Here is a 16,555-nt window from a genome sequence, read left to right as displayed (position 1 = left end):
GTCTTTAAGCTTTATTGAAACACAAATTTAGTATCTTCATGTTAAGAATTCTACGACTGGAAGCCTGTGAAATCATCTAGAAAAATTAAAGCAAAGTCATATACGTCAGCTCTAGATTAAAGCTAAGGGGGCACGAGGGACATGCGCCTGCTATGCAACATTGCTTCATTGCAGGCGCATGACAAAAATTGCTCGTGTCCCATATCTACATTTTCCTGCAATGGAACAAAAAAATGCGGCATGGAGCAAATATTTTGCTACTATTTTGTGCCTGTGCTCCGGGGACAAAATTTGATAAATATTTTGTTGCATCCCTAATTTGCTCGTGTCGCCACCTTCTGCAACATGTCCCGGGGCAAAATTATTGTTGTGGCACATTTGTGCCTCGTCTCTTCATATCACGCAACAAATATTTTGCAAAACCATTTGAGGCATAGTGTAATTAACCTATGAAAACGCAAGAAACTGTAAACATTGCTTTTCTTGAGAAGTCGAACATCTAATGGAGAAAGAAAATAGGAGAAAAAGCAATAATTTCGGACAAAAAGAAACGCTATCTGATGAGGAAAAGACAATTTCAACCGACTTTTATAAAAAAGATCCTGCGTTATGGGATAGTAGTGATGTATACTACAAAAATAAAAACCAAAAAAGAAGCAAGATCTGGTTAGTAAATTCAACGGTGCATACAGCTCCGATAACCTCGAAAAAACTTTCCACTCCCTTCTCATTAAAGAACATTTAAATCAAAGTTTTTCATATGACCATTCTGCAAATGAGAAGTAGCGTCACAAAAAACATTTTCATGCGCATGCTATGGGGCATGTTGCATAGCGCGCGCATGAAAATGTCCCTCGTGTCTCCTTACCTTAAGCAACATGATAAATAAAAACTAAAGCGATTAATTTAAAGTAAAAAATATGTCAAAAAATGTCGGATCATTAATTGTATATGCCGAACTAAGGTCTAAAACGTGAAAAGGAGTTATAAAGCGCCACTGCTTGGGCCTTCAGCTATCTTTTTCCGCAAAATTTTAGACGTGGTATGTTATGCCTAACCTCTAAAAACTCTGTAAAAGGGCGGCATCAATATTTCTGAATATTGCGCAATGTGATTGGTTAGAACTTACGTCATAGCGGGCAATATTCCACGGTATTGCCCGGTACCATAGCAACCGTGAATATGGTAGCATTAAATGTAAATAAACACGGAAAAAAGTAATCTCCGGTATTGCCCTCATAAACAGTTATTATAGGGTTAATAATGATTTATAATTTGATAATATTGATTGTATTGTAGATGTTAAATATCCAAAGTACAAGTTGATCAATTAGTTTCATTCGAAATACGAAGACGCAAACCCCCCGACAACAATTCAATGAAATAATTCGAACGTTTTATTGCGCTCTGTTGAAAAAACCCCATTGAACGTTTGTGTATGTTTCATTTCATGACTGTGCGAAGTTGTAAACACAATTTTTAATATTTTTTACTAAAAAAAACTAGAGTGAAAAGAGAAATGGCTGACAAATTACGCATATAATGATTAAGTCAATGAGTGTTGTTCTTAATAAGACAGCTTTGGTGAGGGAAGAATGAAATAGTCATAGTAGTATACTTTTAATTCCTAGCTTTTGACGATCTTCACAAAAACAACGAGTACGCTTCGTTATTTTGCTGGACAGTTTTAAAATAACACTTCAAGTGTTATTTTACTACTATGACTATTTCATTCTTCACTCACCAAAGCTGTCTTATTAAGAACAACAACGTCTTGTATTCGACGTTGTATAAACGTTGACTTCCGGTTGAAACAGCGCAGAGAACACAGCGTTGAAAAGTTGTTGATGATGCGACTGTTGAATTCAAGTTCGAGAGCAACGTTGGAATAACGTTAGATTTACGTCCGTTACATCGACGTTGCGAACCAACGTTGAAATAACGTTGAATTTAGGGTATTGATGTCGCGACCAGAATTCAACGTCGAATCAACGTTGAATAAACATCGTGTGCCCGCTAGGATATGATATGAACGTTTTAAGATTAACTTGATGGGAGTGGGAGGTAAGCTACGTCACACGCTCTGAAGAGCCTTTAACAAAAAAATAGTACAAAAAACTACTTTTGGGATAAACATTTCTCTTAGATAAATAACATGAAAAGCCATTCAGTGAAAAATTGTCTTTGAAAGTGAAAGTAAAATTATAGTGGTCTTTTATTCCTTCCTGCCCAACCTCGTGCGTCTTTCTTAAATACAGCGTTTTCACAAGGCATCTGATCTTTGGCGCTTTTTAATTCTACAAGTAAGTTAACACGACGGTGATCAGGACAAACGTGATACGGACGTGGAATGTCATAGTCGTGAAATTCCTCCTTCAGAACAATATCGTGAAAAATCTCCATTTCTTTGGGATATGTTCCATGAAGTGATATATACGTTTGGCAAAGTTCCTTTCTTCTTCGCAGAGCTGAATTTAGTGAGGCTTGACCTTGGTAGATTCTCTTGTTTTCTGAGAACCATGTGACGTCCTGCGTGTCCATAACATCATAAACCCAACTCGAGATGGAGTCAGTACCAAACTCAGTGCACACAAGGTCGCTCTTCTTGTAGAAGATTTGTAACAAATTATAAGAAAACATCTGATATCCTTCGTCAATACGAGCTGGTTTACAATGCGTGTATCCGGAATATAACCATTCCACAGGTCTGAGTTTTAGTTCGTAAATCAATCTCTGTACGCACAAGTAATGATCGTCATCTATCCTGAGATAATATTTAAGTTTCATGTGTTTCATCACATAGTGCATCGATTTATAAGTCCGAACAGCGAAATTACGACCTGGCGGTGAATCTATCACAGCAATATCGTAATTGTTGTTTCTCGACTCGTTCATGTATTGTTCAAAAACTTCTTTCGGCAACTTTTTGTTGTGTATGTCTAGCCCGTCAAAAAAAAATTTGTAGTGGCAGCCGATGTCTTTAGAGCAAAATTGTAACCAAGTTTTTCGAATGATCTCTCTTCTTTCCACATTTCCAGCAAAATGTGACTGTATTCCAATAAATAAAAAATAAGTTTCCGTGATATTTTCGCTAAAAGGTCTTGTGATATTTACGTGAACTACAGTCTGGCCATAATTCCTAACAAACACGCTACTAATAAATATTATTGTTATGAAAACTAAAATTGATAATGTGGTTTGAAATATCTTCTTTTTACTCATTCCTGTTTTTATTACGCAGCTTCCAGCAAAACCTAATTTTAAATCAAACAACCTCTTGTGTCTCATTTAAGCATTTGATTTGAATATCTATAATGGTAGCATACTAGTATGTTTTAATTAGCTGTGGAATATACAGCTAAATAAAATTCTGACCTTCTGGGATTTAAATGAAGATATGCGTATCTCAGACGTGGTCAGTAAAATTGAAAAAAAAATATAAAACAATATGAAAGAATGTATTTATTCTAAAAAACCTACTTTACATACATAGCAGACATATTGTAGCTACAAAAATCCAGTTAAACATTTTACAAAACCCGCCAGTAAAACACTTTACAAATCCCGCCACTAAAACACCATCTTTGATCAAAACGTCACGGATATATTACGTTTCTCTGCATGCTTAATTTTGGTCGAATTTCAAGTCTGTTGTACCAGGACCTCGTACGCTTGACTATTTCCGTATAGTGGAGGAGAAGTGACTTTTTAGTTCAATACTAAACCCAGTGGGCACTTCAACGTTGAATCAACGTTAAAAACACGTTGGATGTGATGATGTTGAATAGACGTTGATTTTGCGTTGTAAATGAAAGTATTTTTACGTCTTTTTCCGATGTCTATTTAACGTCAGACAACAACGTATTTTCAACGATGAAACAGTAAATGCTTTCACAACCTTTATTCAACTTCTTTTTTAACGTTGAAACGTCTTGTGACGTCTTATCAACGTCGTTTCCATGTTGTTTAGAAATATTCTGGCAACCGTTATTCAACTTCTTTTTAACTTTGAAATAACGTCTTGTGACGTCTTAACAACGTCCTTTCTATGTCATTCAGAATTATCTAGCGACTGTTGTTCTACTTTCTTAACGCTTTAACAACAGAGTCGGAGCTTTGGTCAAATCGATCAATAATGTTGATGTATCCTCTCCATCAGCATGATCAAAACGTTTTTGTAAATTACTATCTTTAATACAAACTAGTCGTTAGCCCAGAAAAATCCACGGGTTCACCCGTCCTTTTTATACCACATTGCATGCGTCTCGCTACCAGCGCAGTTAAGCTACCATTTTGCGTGACATACAGACGGACAGACAAACAAATACGGGTGTTATAATATAGACTAGTCGTTAGCCCGTGGAAAATCCACGGGTTCTCCCGTCCTTTTTATACCGCATTGCGTGCTTCTCGCAATTGCGCAGCTAAGCTACCATTTTGAGCGACAGATAGACGGACGGACGGACAGACGTATACGGGCATTATAATATAGATAATAGCGTTTGCACTGTATACGATTTTTTAGCATAATCACCAGCAATACATAGCTACAACTTCTCCAATAAAAAAATGGTAAATATAACAATAGAAAGGAGTCTTCTCCATGATGAAACATAACCGAGTTTTATAATAACAAAACATTGATTGAAACGATGCGTCGAGTATTCACAAAAAAAGGTTCAATTTTCCTCATTTTCTCTTCCTGCTTCTAACATCTCTAAGGTGCGTACTTCAGGACCGAAACCATGCACGCACAGGCTTCTTCTGTTGCATTTTTGTGATGCTTTATAACAGTTTCTATGACGTATAAAAAGTAAACCAGTTCAACCTTTCATCCAACAATTTCGACAAGATCAAAGAAAGTTTCTGATTGAAATGCATCATTTTTCATGTTGGATTGGTTTGGTGGTATGCTCCGGCCTTTACATCTGCCAACACAACACCCATTATTCTAGGTTGTTATATATTTCGTACCAACATCAGCTTTCCAGAAGAGATCGTGAATATAACGTTGTTCCGAGGTTTATTTTGGAGTTCTAAAATTTTCAGTTATAAATTTTTTCGCCTTTAAGAAGAAAAATGGAGTCGTTTCCATGATGTATACAACCCCGTATATAATATGTTGGGAAAAAAGGCGAAATTTCAAAGATCGCAACGACAAGCCGTTTCAAGGAACGCTGTTTCTATTTGCAAACTTGTCAAAGTTCATTTATCAATGTTCACAGCGGAGTTAGGATTCAGTTAAATGCTTACATCCAAAATCTTAAAAACAGTGACAGTTTTTGCTGACGTCAGCGCACTTCAATTCCGCAATAGTTTAGACCTTTCCAGGGCGTTGAAAGGATTGCTCAATAACGCGAATATTGTGAAAAGTGCAGCTAACACAATTTCGACGGTGGTTTTTCGTCCTACACCTCTGCCAAGGTAAAACGTTTGCAGACTGCCGGCTGCAGAGTACTGGCTAAGTGATGCTTTTTTCCCATTTCAAGAAAAGAACGGATAATTTCCCGACTATTATTTTTATCGTTGTAGCTTGTTTTGGTATAGCTTATCAACAAGGCTAATTGTCACAAGGCTAATTGTCACAAAAATTAATTTATACAAACCAATATTGCTGATCTTTATTCGCTTTACTTTTCGCCAATTAGATATCAGAAAGCGAAATAGAATCACTGGGTAATAGATGGTAAGTAACTTACAGGGACACTAAACATTTTTCGCGTCGGATAACGCCCGAAATTTGTCGGGAAACTTTGTACCCAGTAAGGTAATTCAATGGAACTGGTGAAAAAACAACAACCAGATTTTCTGTTACTCAAATTTGCTGGCTAAAGATAGTCTGAGGTTGCTATATAAAAGTTAATTCTGTTAAAAAATATTTCTTTGTACAAATTCACAGGCTATAAACAATTATAAAATTATATATAAAAAGAAATTCTAAGAAAAGAGTAAAATAAAGAAAACATGAGGATGATCATAAAAAAACAAAAAATATCTTGTTTCCACAGCAACCACAGAACCAATATGAAAACATGTTATTAGCACATTTTGACATTTTAGGAGGAATGAGATGTTAACACTACATGAAACTGGGGTAGCTTTTTTCATCCTTGTTATTTAACTGTTACATACATAGGACGGGGGGCTTTAGAAACCAGCACGATCGTGTAGTCCAACCGTAACAGTTTAAAAAAAATTCATAATGTAAATATTAGCTAGAAAAAGACAACAAAGAAAATTTCTAGATCAGTTTTTAGAAAAATGGATAGACAATACAAAAAATAAAAATATGTAAATAAATATACTACAAACACCCGCAACACACGAGATTTTAATTATCATACATAATTTGATTTTATTGGGTGTGAAATGACACGTGTACTCAACACGACGTCACGTGACTAAACGTCCTGCTATTGTATGACACATTTGCTGACATTCGATCTCGTTTTATCTCTCAGTTGTTTCAAATTCTTATGGTAAGGATCAAATTTCAACCCGGCATTGCACAACCGCAAAACCTCTGCGTGTTTATCCATTTCAATCATGCACCACGCGCACGAATAAAACAACTCGACAATTTCATCGCCATTCGAGTTGATTGTCACAATTTCAATTGTTTTCTCTTCTTCTACGGTGAGGGCTGCAATGTAATCCTCGCATGCTTTTAAGTCCTCACCTTGTGAACGATAATACTGAGCTCGTAAACATATATCTTCAGCAGTAGGTTGCAAGTTAATCACCTTGCCCAAGTCGCGCAACCATTTCTTTGTCTCGCCTATTTTATAATGACATTCCATTCTACCTCGAATCGAAGCTACATCTTTTGTATATAGCATAGACGCGATGTTGTAATACGCTAAGGCCTCACCGTGCTTTTGAATGTCGGCTAGAGTTCGTGCTTTGCTTGTTACTTTATCAAAAATATTTTTCTTCATTTTCTGATCTAAATAGGATAAAATATGCAACACTTCCTCTGCGTTGGTTTTCACGTCTTTTAAGTACGTAGTAGCATCGTCAAATTTTCTTTGTTGCGTTAAAAAGACACCTTTCCAGGCCACAAACAGGGGGTTACCCGGGAACGTATTTAAGGCGCTGTTTGTTTCGTAATGAGCCGCGGATGACTCGTTCGCCACATATAACGCTTCAATATAGGTCGACACGTAGTCTGTGTTGTTTGGGAAGACTTTACAAAGGAATTCACTGTACTTTACTGTTTCGATGTTAAAAATATGATGTGAAATATTTTCCATTGAATGAATATCATTAAGATGGTGATGAGTTTTTTTGTGTTTGGTAGTCTCCTCGAGTTCCTGTTTGATGTATTGTATAATCAACTGTCCGAAAGTCAACGCATGTTCCATTGGAAGTTTTGTCAAGCATAGCAGACATGCGCTGGCGTCGATGGAGAATGCTTTCTGGAAATCCAATATGGCTTCCTCTACGTGTGTAGTGACTGCATATAATACAGCACGTGCACACAAAGCCGCTGCAATAGAATCGTCTGCATTTAAACATTTATTGAAATCGTCTATAGCTTTGCTATATTCATTCATGTGAATGTAGCAAAAACCACGTGATAAAAACAAACCAGTTGCCGATAGTCCAATCGCTGAGATAGCAACCGAGAAGCATTCTGCCGCTTCGTGGAACCCTTCAGTTCGGTTAAAAAAACGAAAGCCATGAAGGCGATGTACGCGGGCGATTTCTTTTCGATCTTCAATAGGTAGATTGGAGAGATCATCAAGTAAGCCTTGCATTCCCCACATCATGTACAACGTGCGAAAATCCTCCGTTGCAGCTACGTAAGCGCCTAATTTTAACCTCAAATTCGCTAAGTAAACCATGGGTAGTCTTTCCCCTGGGTAGTCTTTTACTAGCTTAACAAGAAAAGCTTGAGCCAGCTCATATTCTCCGCATAAGACAAGGCAATCCACGTGTAAGTTGGCGAGTGAAAGTTGGCCAGGATTTTTATATGAAAGTAAGTAGCTGACAAGCATTAGCATTCGCTTGGCTTCATAAACATCACTTTTCATATCGTCACTATCAATTTCTTTGAAATCATTCAAAAGTTGCTGAAACCATGTCTGGGCTTCGTGAAGAATAAAGCGGAGGTCGTGGTTATGAAATTGTTCTAGAATGTTCACTATAGTCGTTCTGTGTTCGTCCACTTTATACGTACGAAAAATATCCATGCCCTTTGCTGGATCTTCAGATAGAAAGGACAAAAAACCCTTTAAAATGGTGAATTCTTTTAAATTTCTGATTTCGCATTCAGAGAGCGTGCTTTCAATTAAATGCAAAGCTTTAACACAATCGGCATTATCAATTAAGCAAAATACTTTCTGAATAATAATTTCTTCAGCACTTTTATTCACTTCTTCTAGAAATGTTTTAGCTATAGCTAAAGCCTTTGAAGTCTCATTTGCTTTTCTGTATAATTTACATAACAACTCAAACGGTTTTTCTTCATTTGGCATTAACTTACAAGCGAGTTGCGCATGCTCACTAGCTGTTTCAAAGTCAGTACTTGAAGGGGAGCTTTTGTTTTGAAGAACATTTGTAACGACAAACACACAAATCTGTCCCATTTTAAACTTCTCTGAATCGTCAAGACTTATTAAAATAGATTCGAAAAATGATTTACTGAGTATGTCTGTTAAAAGTACGACACAAGGGTAGTAATTTTCAGCTTTCAAATGTATACTAATCATTGTACGAATGCTATCTTCTTCAAAGTCCACCTTCATAATCTCGCGACGTAAATAATACGCTTTCCGTAAACAGTTTTTTCCTTGTATACTTTCTTCATTTAAACTCACTTGACTTCGTTTACGTCCAAGGGAACCATTTTGTAAATTTAACTTCAACTCATTTTCGTAAGCGTTGTTGGAAAAACTTAAATCCCCAACAGAAGATTTTTTTAAACTACCTCGCTTTTCTTGCTGTTTCGATGAGCGCCTATTTTTCTCTGAACCACAGATGCATAAAAATAACGCTTCTAAATCTTGATATTCAAGCTCCAATACTTTGGATAAAAATAATTCTTCTTTCTCTTTCGTTTCCAAGAAACTCTGATTGAATTCGACGTTGGCTTTTTTAATATTTTTGTTTTTAGCTTCCGATACAGCATTTAATAGAAGTAACATAGTGGATGGTTCGTTTTCTTTGTTAGAGAAGTTTGTGTTGACAAACAAAGATTTCGAAGTCGTTCTATTAACAGCCATTTTTAAAAAGACGAGTCGCTCACACGAGATGTAGATTTCACAGTAAAAAACGACGTCTTGCTTGTTTATTTCGCATTATATTTGTGTTTTTTCATGTAACTCTACACCAACTTTCTGAATAGCTAAAATAATAACTTTTCTTTTCACTCTCTTTCAAGATTAGTCAAGTGTTTATGCGCGTAAAATAAACAAGATTTCTGAAAATAAAACGCATGATACAAAACTCACAAAAAGAACTTGCGGTACTCGTAAGTTTATCCATGGTTTCAGCTTACGTCATGCGGGTGAAATGTATCCGCCAGTTCGACACAAACTTTCATTATTTATGACAAAACGGAAAGAATATATTTCTTCAGTTTGTTTACTTTTGTTTTTAAGATTCAAGCAGGACAACCTCTTTTTCATGAGTCACATGTTTTTGTTTACCTCTTTGAGGTTTTCTAAATTCGTGTTTTCTTCTTAGACACTACGTTGTATAAAGTTTAATCGCTGACACGTTCTTTTCGTTAAGAACAAAAATATAAAGATAAAAATCTAAATTACTGTGAAGAAGACTTTGATTTAAACTTCACTAATTATTAATTTTTTTAACTTGATCACAGAAGTTTATGAAATATATACGTCATACTCACTTTATAATCACATTTAAAACATCCTTCAACAACCCCTTTAAGAAGTCGCAGGATGATTCAAGTACTGAGTAAAAACAGGCGTTTCAATTTTAATAGCGCTTCACTTATCGTCACCAATGATTAGTAATTTATGTAAACTTTCAAAAATACATCCTTCTCCCTCTAAAAACCTAGTGTATCAAGAACCTCGTCAGCCTGAATTTCCACATACGAACAATAGTATAACCAGAAGCGTAAACATTAAAAAAGAAACAGAGTCGAAAAAGTTTCTTTTAAAATTGATATTTTGACCTTACATTCCAAAGGCCATCATCAAAATGCATATATTTCTACGGTAAAACGCAGAGGAAGTAATAAAATTTAATTCTTAATAATTCTAAATAATTTAATAAGCTTTAAGGTTATATTATTTGCCATCAAGTTGTTTACTCGAACCGATATTTTTGCACATAAGAATAATGTTTTCATTTTGTTTATTAGTACAAACGTACTTTGTAATAAAATAAATCAACATTCTTTACTTGTTCCAATTCTGAAAAATAATTAATATCGTTCGTATATTTGACCCAGCATCTTTCTATTTATCAAAAGAAGAATTAAAGCTGGGAAAGGGTTAAGAAAATAAGAACATTCATTCTCAGCTGAAATTCAGCCGTTTTTATAATTCAATACAGGGAAAGAAAAAAAGAATAACAAAATTGTGCTGATACAAAAGGTTAGACTTTCAAGAAAAGATGTTCTTGAAAATAAAAAAATAAACACCTTATACAAAAAAGTTCTGTGACATTATTTTTTTTGCCGTTGAAGAATTTACAGTTTTCCGTAAAAATAAAATACAAATCTTAAGCCATTATATCGTTTAATCTAAAGATAGGATTGTATATGCTAAAAATATTAGCTAGAGGTAAAAAATGGCAGGAACGAGAAGAAGGCTATAATAGCCTTATCACCAAGCCCCCAACCTATATAAAAGGTTAGCATTGAAGATGATGAGGAGTTGTGTTATGTCGTGTGTTCTAAAATAAATATAGATTGTCAGTAGTCAATAGTTTATGTTTTAGTTTATGTTTGAATTCTTAGTTTATCTTTGAAGTGATGTAATAGTTTTCATTTTCGGTACGTAAGATGAACGAAAAGAATAAAGACCTTCATCCAAGAATAATACAATCAAATATTGATAGATTCATATAGAAAACGTATAAGAATTTGGCGGTCTTTTAGTGTGTCAACACGAAATATTGTTTTTCAGATACTTATCGTCGACAACCAACCGTGTGTTGGGTAGCTGTCATCTAGAGGACATTTTCTTACCTTCAAAAATACAAGCCAGTTTGTATAAACAAACGCACTTCATACTTGGTTTCCTGAAAAACATCCGTTCGCGTGTCTGTTCGAAATACATCTTTTATACCTTAAAGGGCTACGAAACGGCTTTTGGTTTTTATCTTTAGTGACTTACACGTAAGTCGGGCTAATGGCGGTGGAAAGGTTTATGATAACTGAGGATAAAAACAACAACTTTAATCATCTTAAATGAGTTCCCTACATACATTGGTTATCTATGATTTCTTCGATATAAGTACTTACCTTGCTTTCAACTCAAACTTTCTAATAAAATAAACTTCAAACGCGAGTTCTTGTCAATTTCGCGAACATAAGCTCTTGCGAAAATTAATAGAAACCTCGCTATTCGCGAAAGTCGCGAAAAATAATTACCGTAAAATTAGATTTTTTTAATATTTGAAAAAAGATTTAAAAATTCTTTTTTTCTGATTTACCTATAATACAAATGCGAATTTCAACTTCAACAGTCTTTAAAAACCGCCATAAAAAAACGGTGAGAATTAGTTCTCGCCAAAGTTAATTTCCCTAAGTATTTTAAGAAACTTAGCAGTAAACGATTCTCTATAACTCGACTTTCTATTGCTCGAACCTTTCCTACGTCGAACCTTCTGACACTGAAAATTTTCCAATAAATAAAATCTTTTAAATAGCCCTATAAATTGTTTAAGGTGTTCGAGTTACCTTCGTACTCGAACATTTTAATTTGTATATTTATTACACCAAATTGAATTACAGTTGCCGTAACTTTGAACAGAGGTCTGGTCAGAGTTTAGTGTAGCAACAACATTTTGGCGCGAGACAACTGTTGGTTTATTTATCTTTGTTTATGAACGCTATAGCTGCTAGTAATTAGCTTTGTCTGTAAGTATGACTGTAGACGAATTAAAAATGATTTTACGCTTAAGGGGATTAAATGTTTCTGGATTTATACATTTAATGCTGGTATAAAAATTGATTTGTTGATCAGTATCAATGTTTTTCCAGCAAGAAGATGAAGTCAAGGAAGTCAACCGGTTCTCCAGAACAAATTTGATATTTAGAACCAGGACATTCATTTTTTGACCATAAAATGAACTATTTTTTTAATAATCACAATCAGCAAAGGTTCACAGTTTTAAGGTGATAAACAGTTGTGAACGTGTGAACGTGAAGAAATTGGACACAACATTTAAACAGGTAAAGTAAAGAACAATAAATATCTTAATTACTTTCTTCTAGATTCAAGTTGTGCATAATCATACATAAGATTTAAAGTGGAATTAGGAATCTTAAAATTTCCCACTATAGAGAATCCTAATCCCGATTCTCTATAGTGGGAATTTTGTCAAAGAACACGCACCACATACACGATGACTTGTGCAAAGAAGCCTGACTGACTTATCTTTACGATTCTTCTTCGAAAGCAAAATAAACAAAAAAGTCTAAAACCTCGTTCAGTAGATTAGGATGAATATTACACAGGTTACCTCCAATGCCGAAGTTTATATACAAATTGTATATATACTTCGTTGTTTGTATATATACAATACGAACAACGTATATTCGTTGTTTGTATTGTATATATACAATAAAAACAACGACAGCGCAATTAGCAGGACCCATAAAACTGAACCAAAAACTAGTTATTGGCTTGTAAAGAATCTTTCGTGTTACTTGTTTTTAGTGTGGGGATTCCTTTTACCACACTAAACTCGTTCCAGGATTCTTTCCATAATGGCGGAGCTTATAGCCGAATTGGTGTAGTTGCATAAAGTACTTTCTTTCTACAACTGCCAATGACAATTGAGCAACACAATTGTGTCACGTATCATTTTAAACACTGTTTGTCTTTGTGTTGACATGATGACATAAGTCAGATGTCTTAACTGATTCGAATGTCAGTCGAACAACTTAATTGCGTCACACGTTTATTGAGTGCATTGTTTATATACGTTTTAAAACATTGCAATCATGGCGGCCGTTGTTGCTGAGAACAAATCATGTAAAGGAATGATAACATGCTAAATTGGCCTTTTATGCAAGAAATTGAACATGTATGCAAAAATTGGCAATGCCATATATGTATGTAAAGATTGGCCATATGGCCTTATATGTAAGAAACATATATGGCCAACATATTTGACATATTTATACCCGTTTTTTTATAGGAACGTCTAAATTTCTGCCGAATCTGTTTATTTTATAACATCTTTTTAGTCCTAAATGTTCTTATTTGGGTTCTTTAAAAAATCTGTTCAAATTTACGGATGATAATAAATATTTTTAGGATTAAAAGAAAATTAATAACGATTTCCGACAAAAAAAACATACACGTGTCTGGTATAAAGGAGAAACAAAAATGTTCCAAAATAATTCTGGATTCACATTATTATATTCTTGTAGATGCCTAATTAGACAGACAAATTTAATTTTCTCAACTTTCTTGAAAAACCTTTTGAAAATTTTGGAACCAAAACCAACGTGGAAGTTCAAAACTAGACCTGGTGCCAGAATTCTGAATGGAACAACTTAAACAAGTTACCCAACCGGAAATTCGTCACGTTGATAAAAATCATAGCGTTCAGAGCCATGTTATTTTTTGTTTTAAATTTATCATAACGGGTACTTGATGTTTTGTTTAAATTGACAATTATTGTCCATTAAAAACATCTCTATTTTTAGGTGCAGCCTAAGATCAGTCGTTTATTCGCTGTTGAATTTATATAAGAAATAAACCGCTGATAATTTTGATAAACCAGAAACTAAAATTCAGCGCTGTAAAACTGATTGTTTGCAGAATATAAAATTCAGGATTGCTTTGAATGTCTAGTTCATACCCAGTGCGATAATTACACATGTGTAACAGATAAATAAGCTTGAAAATTTCTGTATTCAATAAGATAATGTAGACATTACAAAATTTTGGCCAGAATTCATTAGCGATATCCTAGAATCAAAAATTAAATAAATTTCCTCTTAGCACCAGCAAAAATATCTTTTCCAGATATTAGCTTCACGTTATACGGATAATTATTCTACTTCTTCATCTCATGACTTATATCCAGTGACGTTAAATGACTTCAAATGTAACCTTTTTTTCCTGATGAAAGGGATGAAAAAGTGGGAAGATCAAATATTGACTTTATCTAGCTTTTCTGGAGGGCACTTAAATTTGATTTATCAGTGATCAAATTTCTACTGAAAAAAAATTAAAATATACAAAACAATTCCAAATGCTTTTATAAAGAAAGAACTACCCAATATTTAATGGTTTGGTTCCTTAAAGAGATTCAAATGCACTCTAAATGCACTCCATCCCGGTGAAAATATGAAACTTCTAGACGTTGGTTACGTCATGTTTGACCACGCAAACACAATCATACATAACACACAGCTTTACTGCGCATGCGTATAAATATCAGCCGGGTCTTAAAAACAGAGAATGACAGGACAGTCAAGAACATGTAAAGACTTTCGAAATATACTGAATTATATTGCATTATAAAAAATATATTTACATTTTCTTGATAACCTGAGATGACTTTTAAGGTTCCACTTCTGACCACTTTAACATTATTTTCTTCCTCTTATGTATCTTCTTGATTGAACGTTAGTTGAAGAGTTTTTATGAGACAGTTTCAGCGTCAGTGCTCAATCTAAAAATAATACATTAACGCCTTCACCCATCTCCTTATATTTCCCAACGACACATCCCTCGCTATCAACACATCGAGAAAAGTGCTTGTGTGTCACAAACTGATATTATACGTGACGTAAGCAGCCTTTTTGGTGGCATCTTCATGGTGTTAATTTAGGCGTAGATATGCTGGCGTTGGGTGCTTCTAGGTATAGGGAGAAAAATAAGGGTAAAAGTAGACCGACAAGCGCCCACGCCCCTTTTATAAATAAGAGAATCCCGCGAATAATACACGAGGCAGAAAAAGTTTATTAGGCATCATCCTCTCCCTCGTATAAACAACCGAGGTAGAAGATAAAATTAAATGAGAAAAACGTCTTCTCAAAAAGTGTTACGTTGAATCAAAACACGCACAGGAAAAAAGTTAGTATGTATACACACCGTGAAATTTTCTGCGAACGTTTCAACCTTTTTTCCAATCGTAATTTTGTTTGCATAAGATAAATATTGTTGATTAACGGCTCCTAATGAAGAAATTAAAAATTTATAGCATTATAAAATCAAATAAGTAGGATATAAGATAATCCCCTCTAACATCACAGCTTCTCATTCTTAATATATCAGTCCATTAACCACAAGTAAAAGTAACCCCTTCTAGAATGTGGGAACATAGAAGACATTTTGAGGGAAATTGGGGAGATGGCACAATGTGTGATACGTTGGATGTTGCAAGGAGTTGTCTGGTGGAGCGCGGACCCTAATTGGGTCAGCGTAGCTCAAAAAAGAGCATTAAATACTCTAGGACTGCCCCGGAAATAATAGGCAGGAAATAATATCCCTCTATAGTTGTGAGGCTAGCCATGTAAAATATGCACATCTATTATTGTTAAAAGGCTTACCCTTTCTACAGCACCACGTTCGATTAAATCACTATGAACAGTATCGTAATAATTATACAAGAATTTCAGTTGCTGTATACTGTGTCTAGAAACCTCTCCATTTTCCACTTCACGTACAGCCTGAAACGAACGAAATCATACAGTAATGATTCAGATTTAATAGTATGGAGATGAGACCACAGCATTGAAAAATAAATAAGTACTGTTAAATTATTACCCATGTCATTAACCAATCAACTTACATTTTCAATAAAGAGATAATCTTCCAGTAGATCCATTTTATCTTTGACAACACATTCATACAACGTGTTCGAACAAAACTCATATAACTTCTAGAGAAAAAAAAATTAAAAGCAAGATCTCACAAATTTAGTGACGGTGTTAGGCTACCATTATTAAAGAATGATATCAATTTTTAAAAAAAATATACTCTATATAAGAATATATTTAAGATGAAATCAAACAAAAAGTCGAGAATATACTAAGGATATGCCCATCTTAAAATTGCATCCTAAATGGAATATAAGGAAACTGTTTTCTCATACTTTGTTAACTCATATAAACTTGTATCCTATCATTGACGCAAATTGTATTTTTTCAAGTGTCCTCTGAATTATCCCCCACCCCCTCCCACAAAATCTAATTATCTATCAGTTGAATTAGGCTGCTTAAATAACCGGACCTTAGGGGTGAATTTTTTTTGCACCTGTTTGCATTCTTAGATCTTTTAATCTTAACCGTACTAAGAATACATCAGGATGATTTTTGCACAAGGAGTATTCATGATGACAAAATATTATTCTTATAAAGAAAGCATGTGCAATGAGAACTCGTATT

The 16,555-nt window shown here is 34.6% G+C and overlaps 2 protein-coding genes across 3 annotated transcripts in view; both read right to left on the bottom strand.

The window, feature by feature from the left end:
• Nucleotides 1–2,119: 2,119 nt before the first annotated feature.
• LOC130657008 (tetratricopeptide repeat protein 34-like) lies at nt 2,120–10,176 on the bottom strand. The gene has a single exon (XM_057459958.1). It carries the CDS (start codon nt 9,225–9,227, stop codon nt 6,414–6,416), a length of 2,814 nt encoding a protein of 937 aa, XP_057315941.1. The 5' UTR covers nt 9,228–10,176; the 3' UTR covers nt 2,120–6,413.
• Nucleotides 10,177–14,654: 4,478 nt separating this feature from the next.
• The window catches only part of LOC130657524 (anaphase-promoting complex subunit 1-like), a 33,368-nt gene continuing 31,467 nt past the window's right edge, over nt 14,655–16,555 (bottom strand). The window contains exons 53-56 of one of the 2 annotated variants that reach the window (XM_057460511.1): nt 15,961–16,050; nt 15,719–15,838; nt 15,261–15,343; nt 14,655–14,838 (exon numbers count right to left, since the gene is read on the bottom strand). In XM_057460511.1, coding sequence (XP_057316494.1) covers nt 14,808–14,838; nt 15,261–15,343; nt 15,719–15,838; nt 15,961–16,050 — 324 coding nt within the window. In that variant the 3' untranslated portion in view covers nt 14,655–14,807. The remainder of the gene's footprint in view (nt 14,839–15,260; nt 15,344–15,718; nt 15,839–15,960; nt 16,051–16,555) is intronic. The other variant, XM_057460512.1, reaches the window with a different exon arrangement.

This window comes from Hydractinia symbiolongicarpus, chromosome 9 (assembly GCF_029227915.1).
Source record: "Hydractinia symbiolongicarpus strain clone_291-10 chromosome 9, HSymV2.1, whole genome shotgun sequence".
Lineage (NCBI taxonomy): Eukaryota > Metazoa > Cnidaria > Hydrozoa > Anthoathecata > Hydractiniidae > Hydractinia > Hydractinia symbiolongicarpus.
The sequence above is the reverse complement of the archived record's forward strand: the minus strand, read 5'-3'. Positions and strand labels throughout refer to the sequence as shown.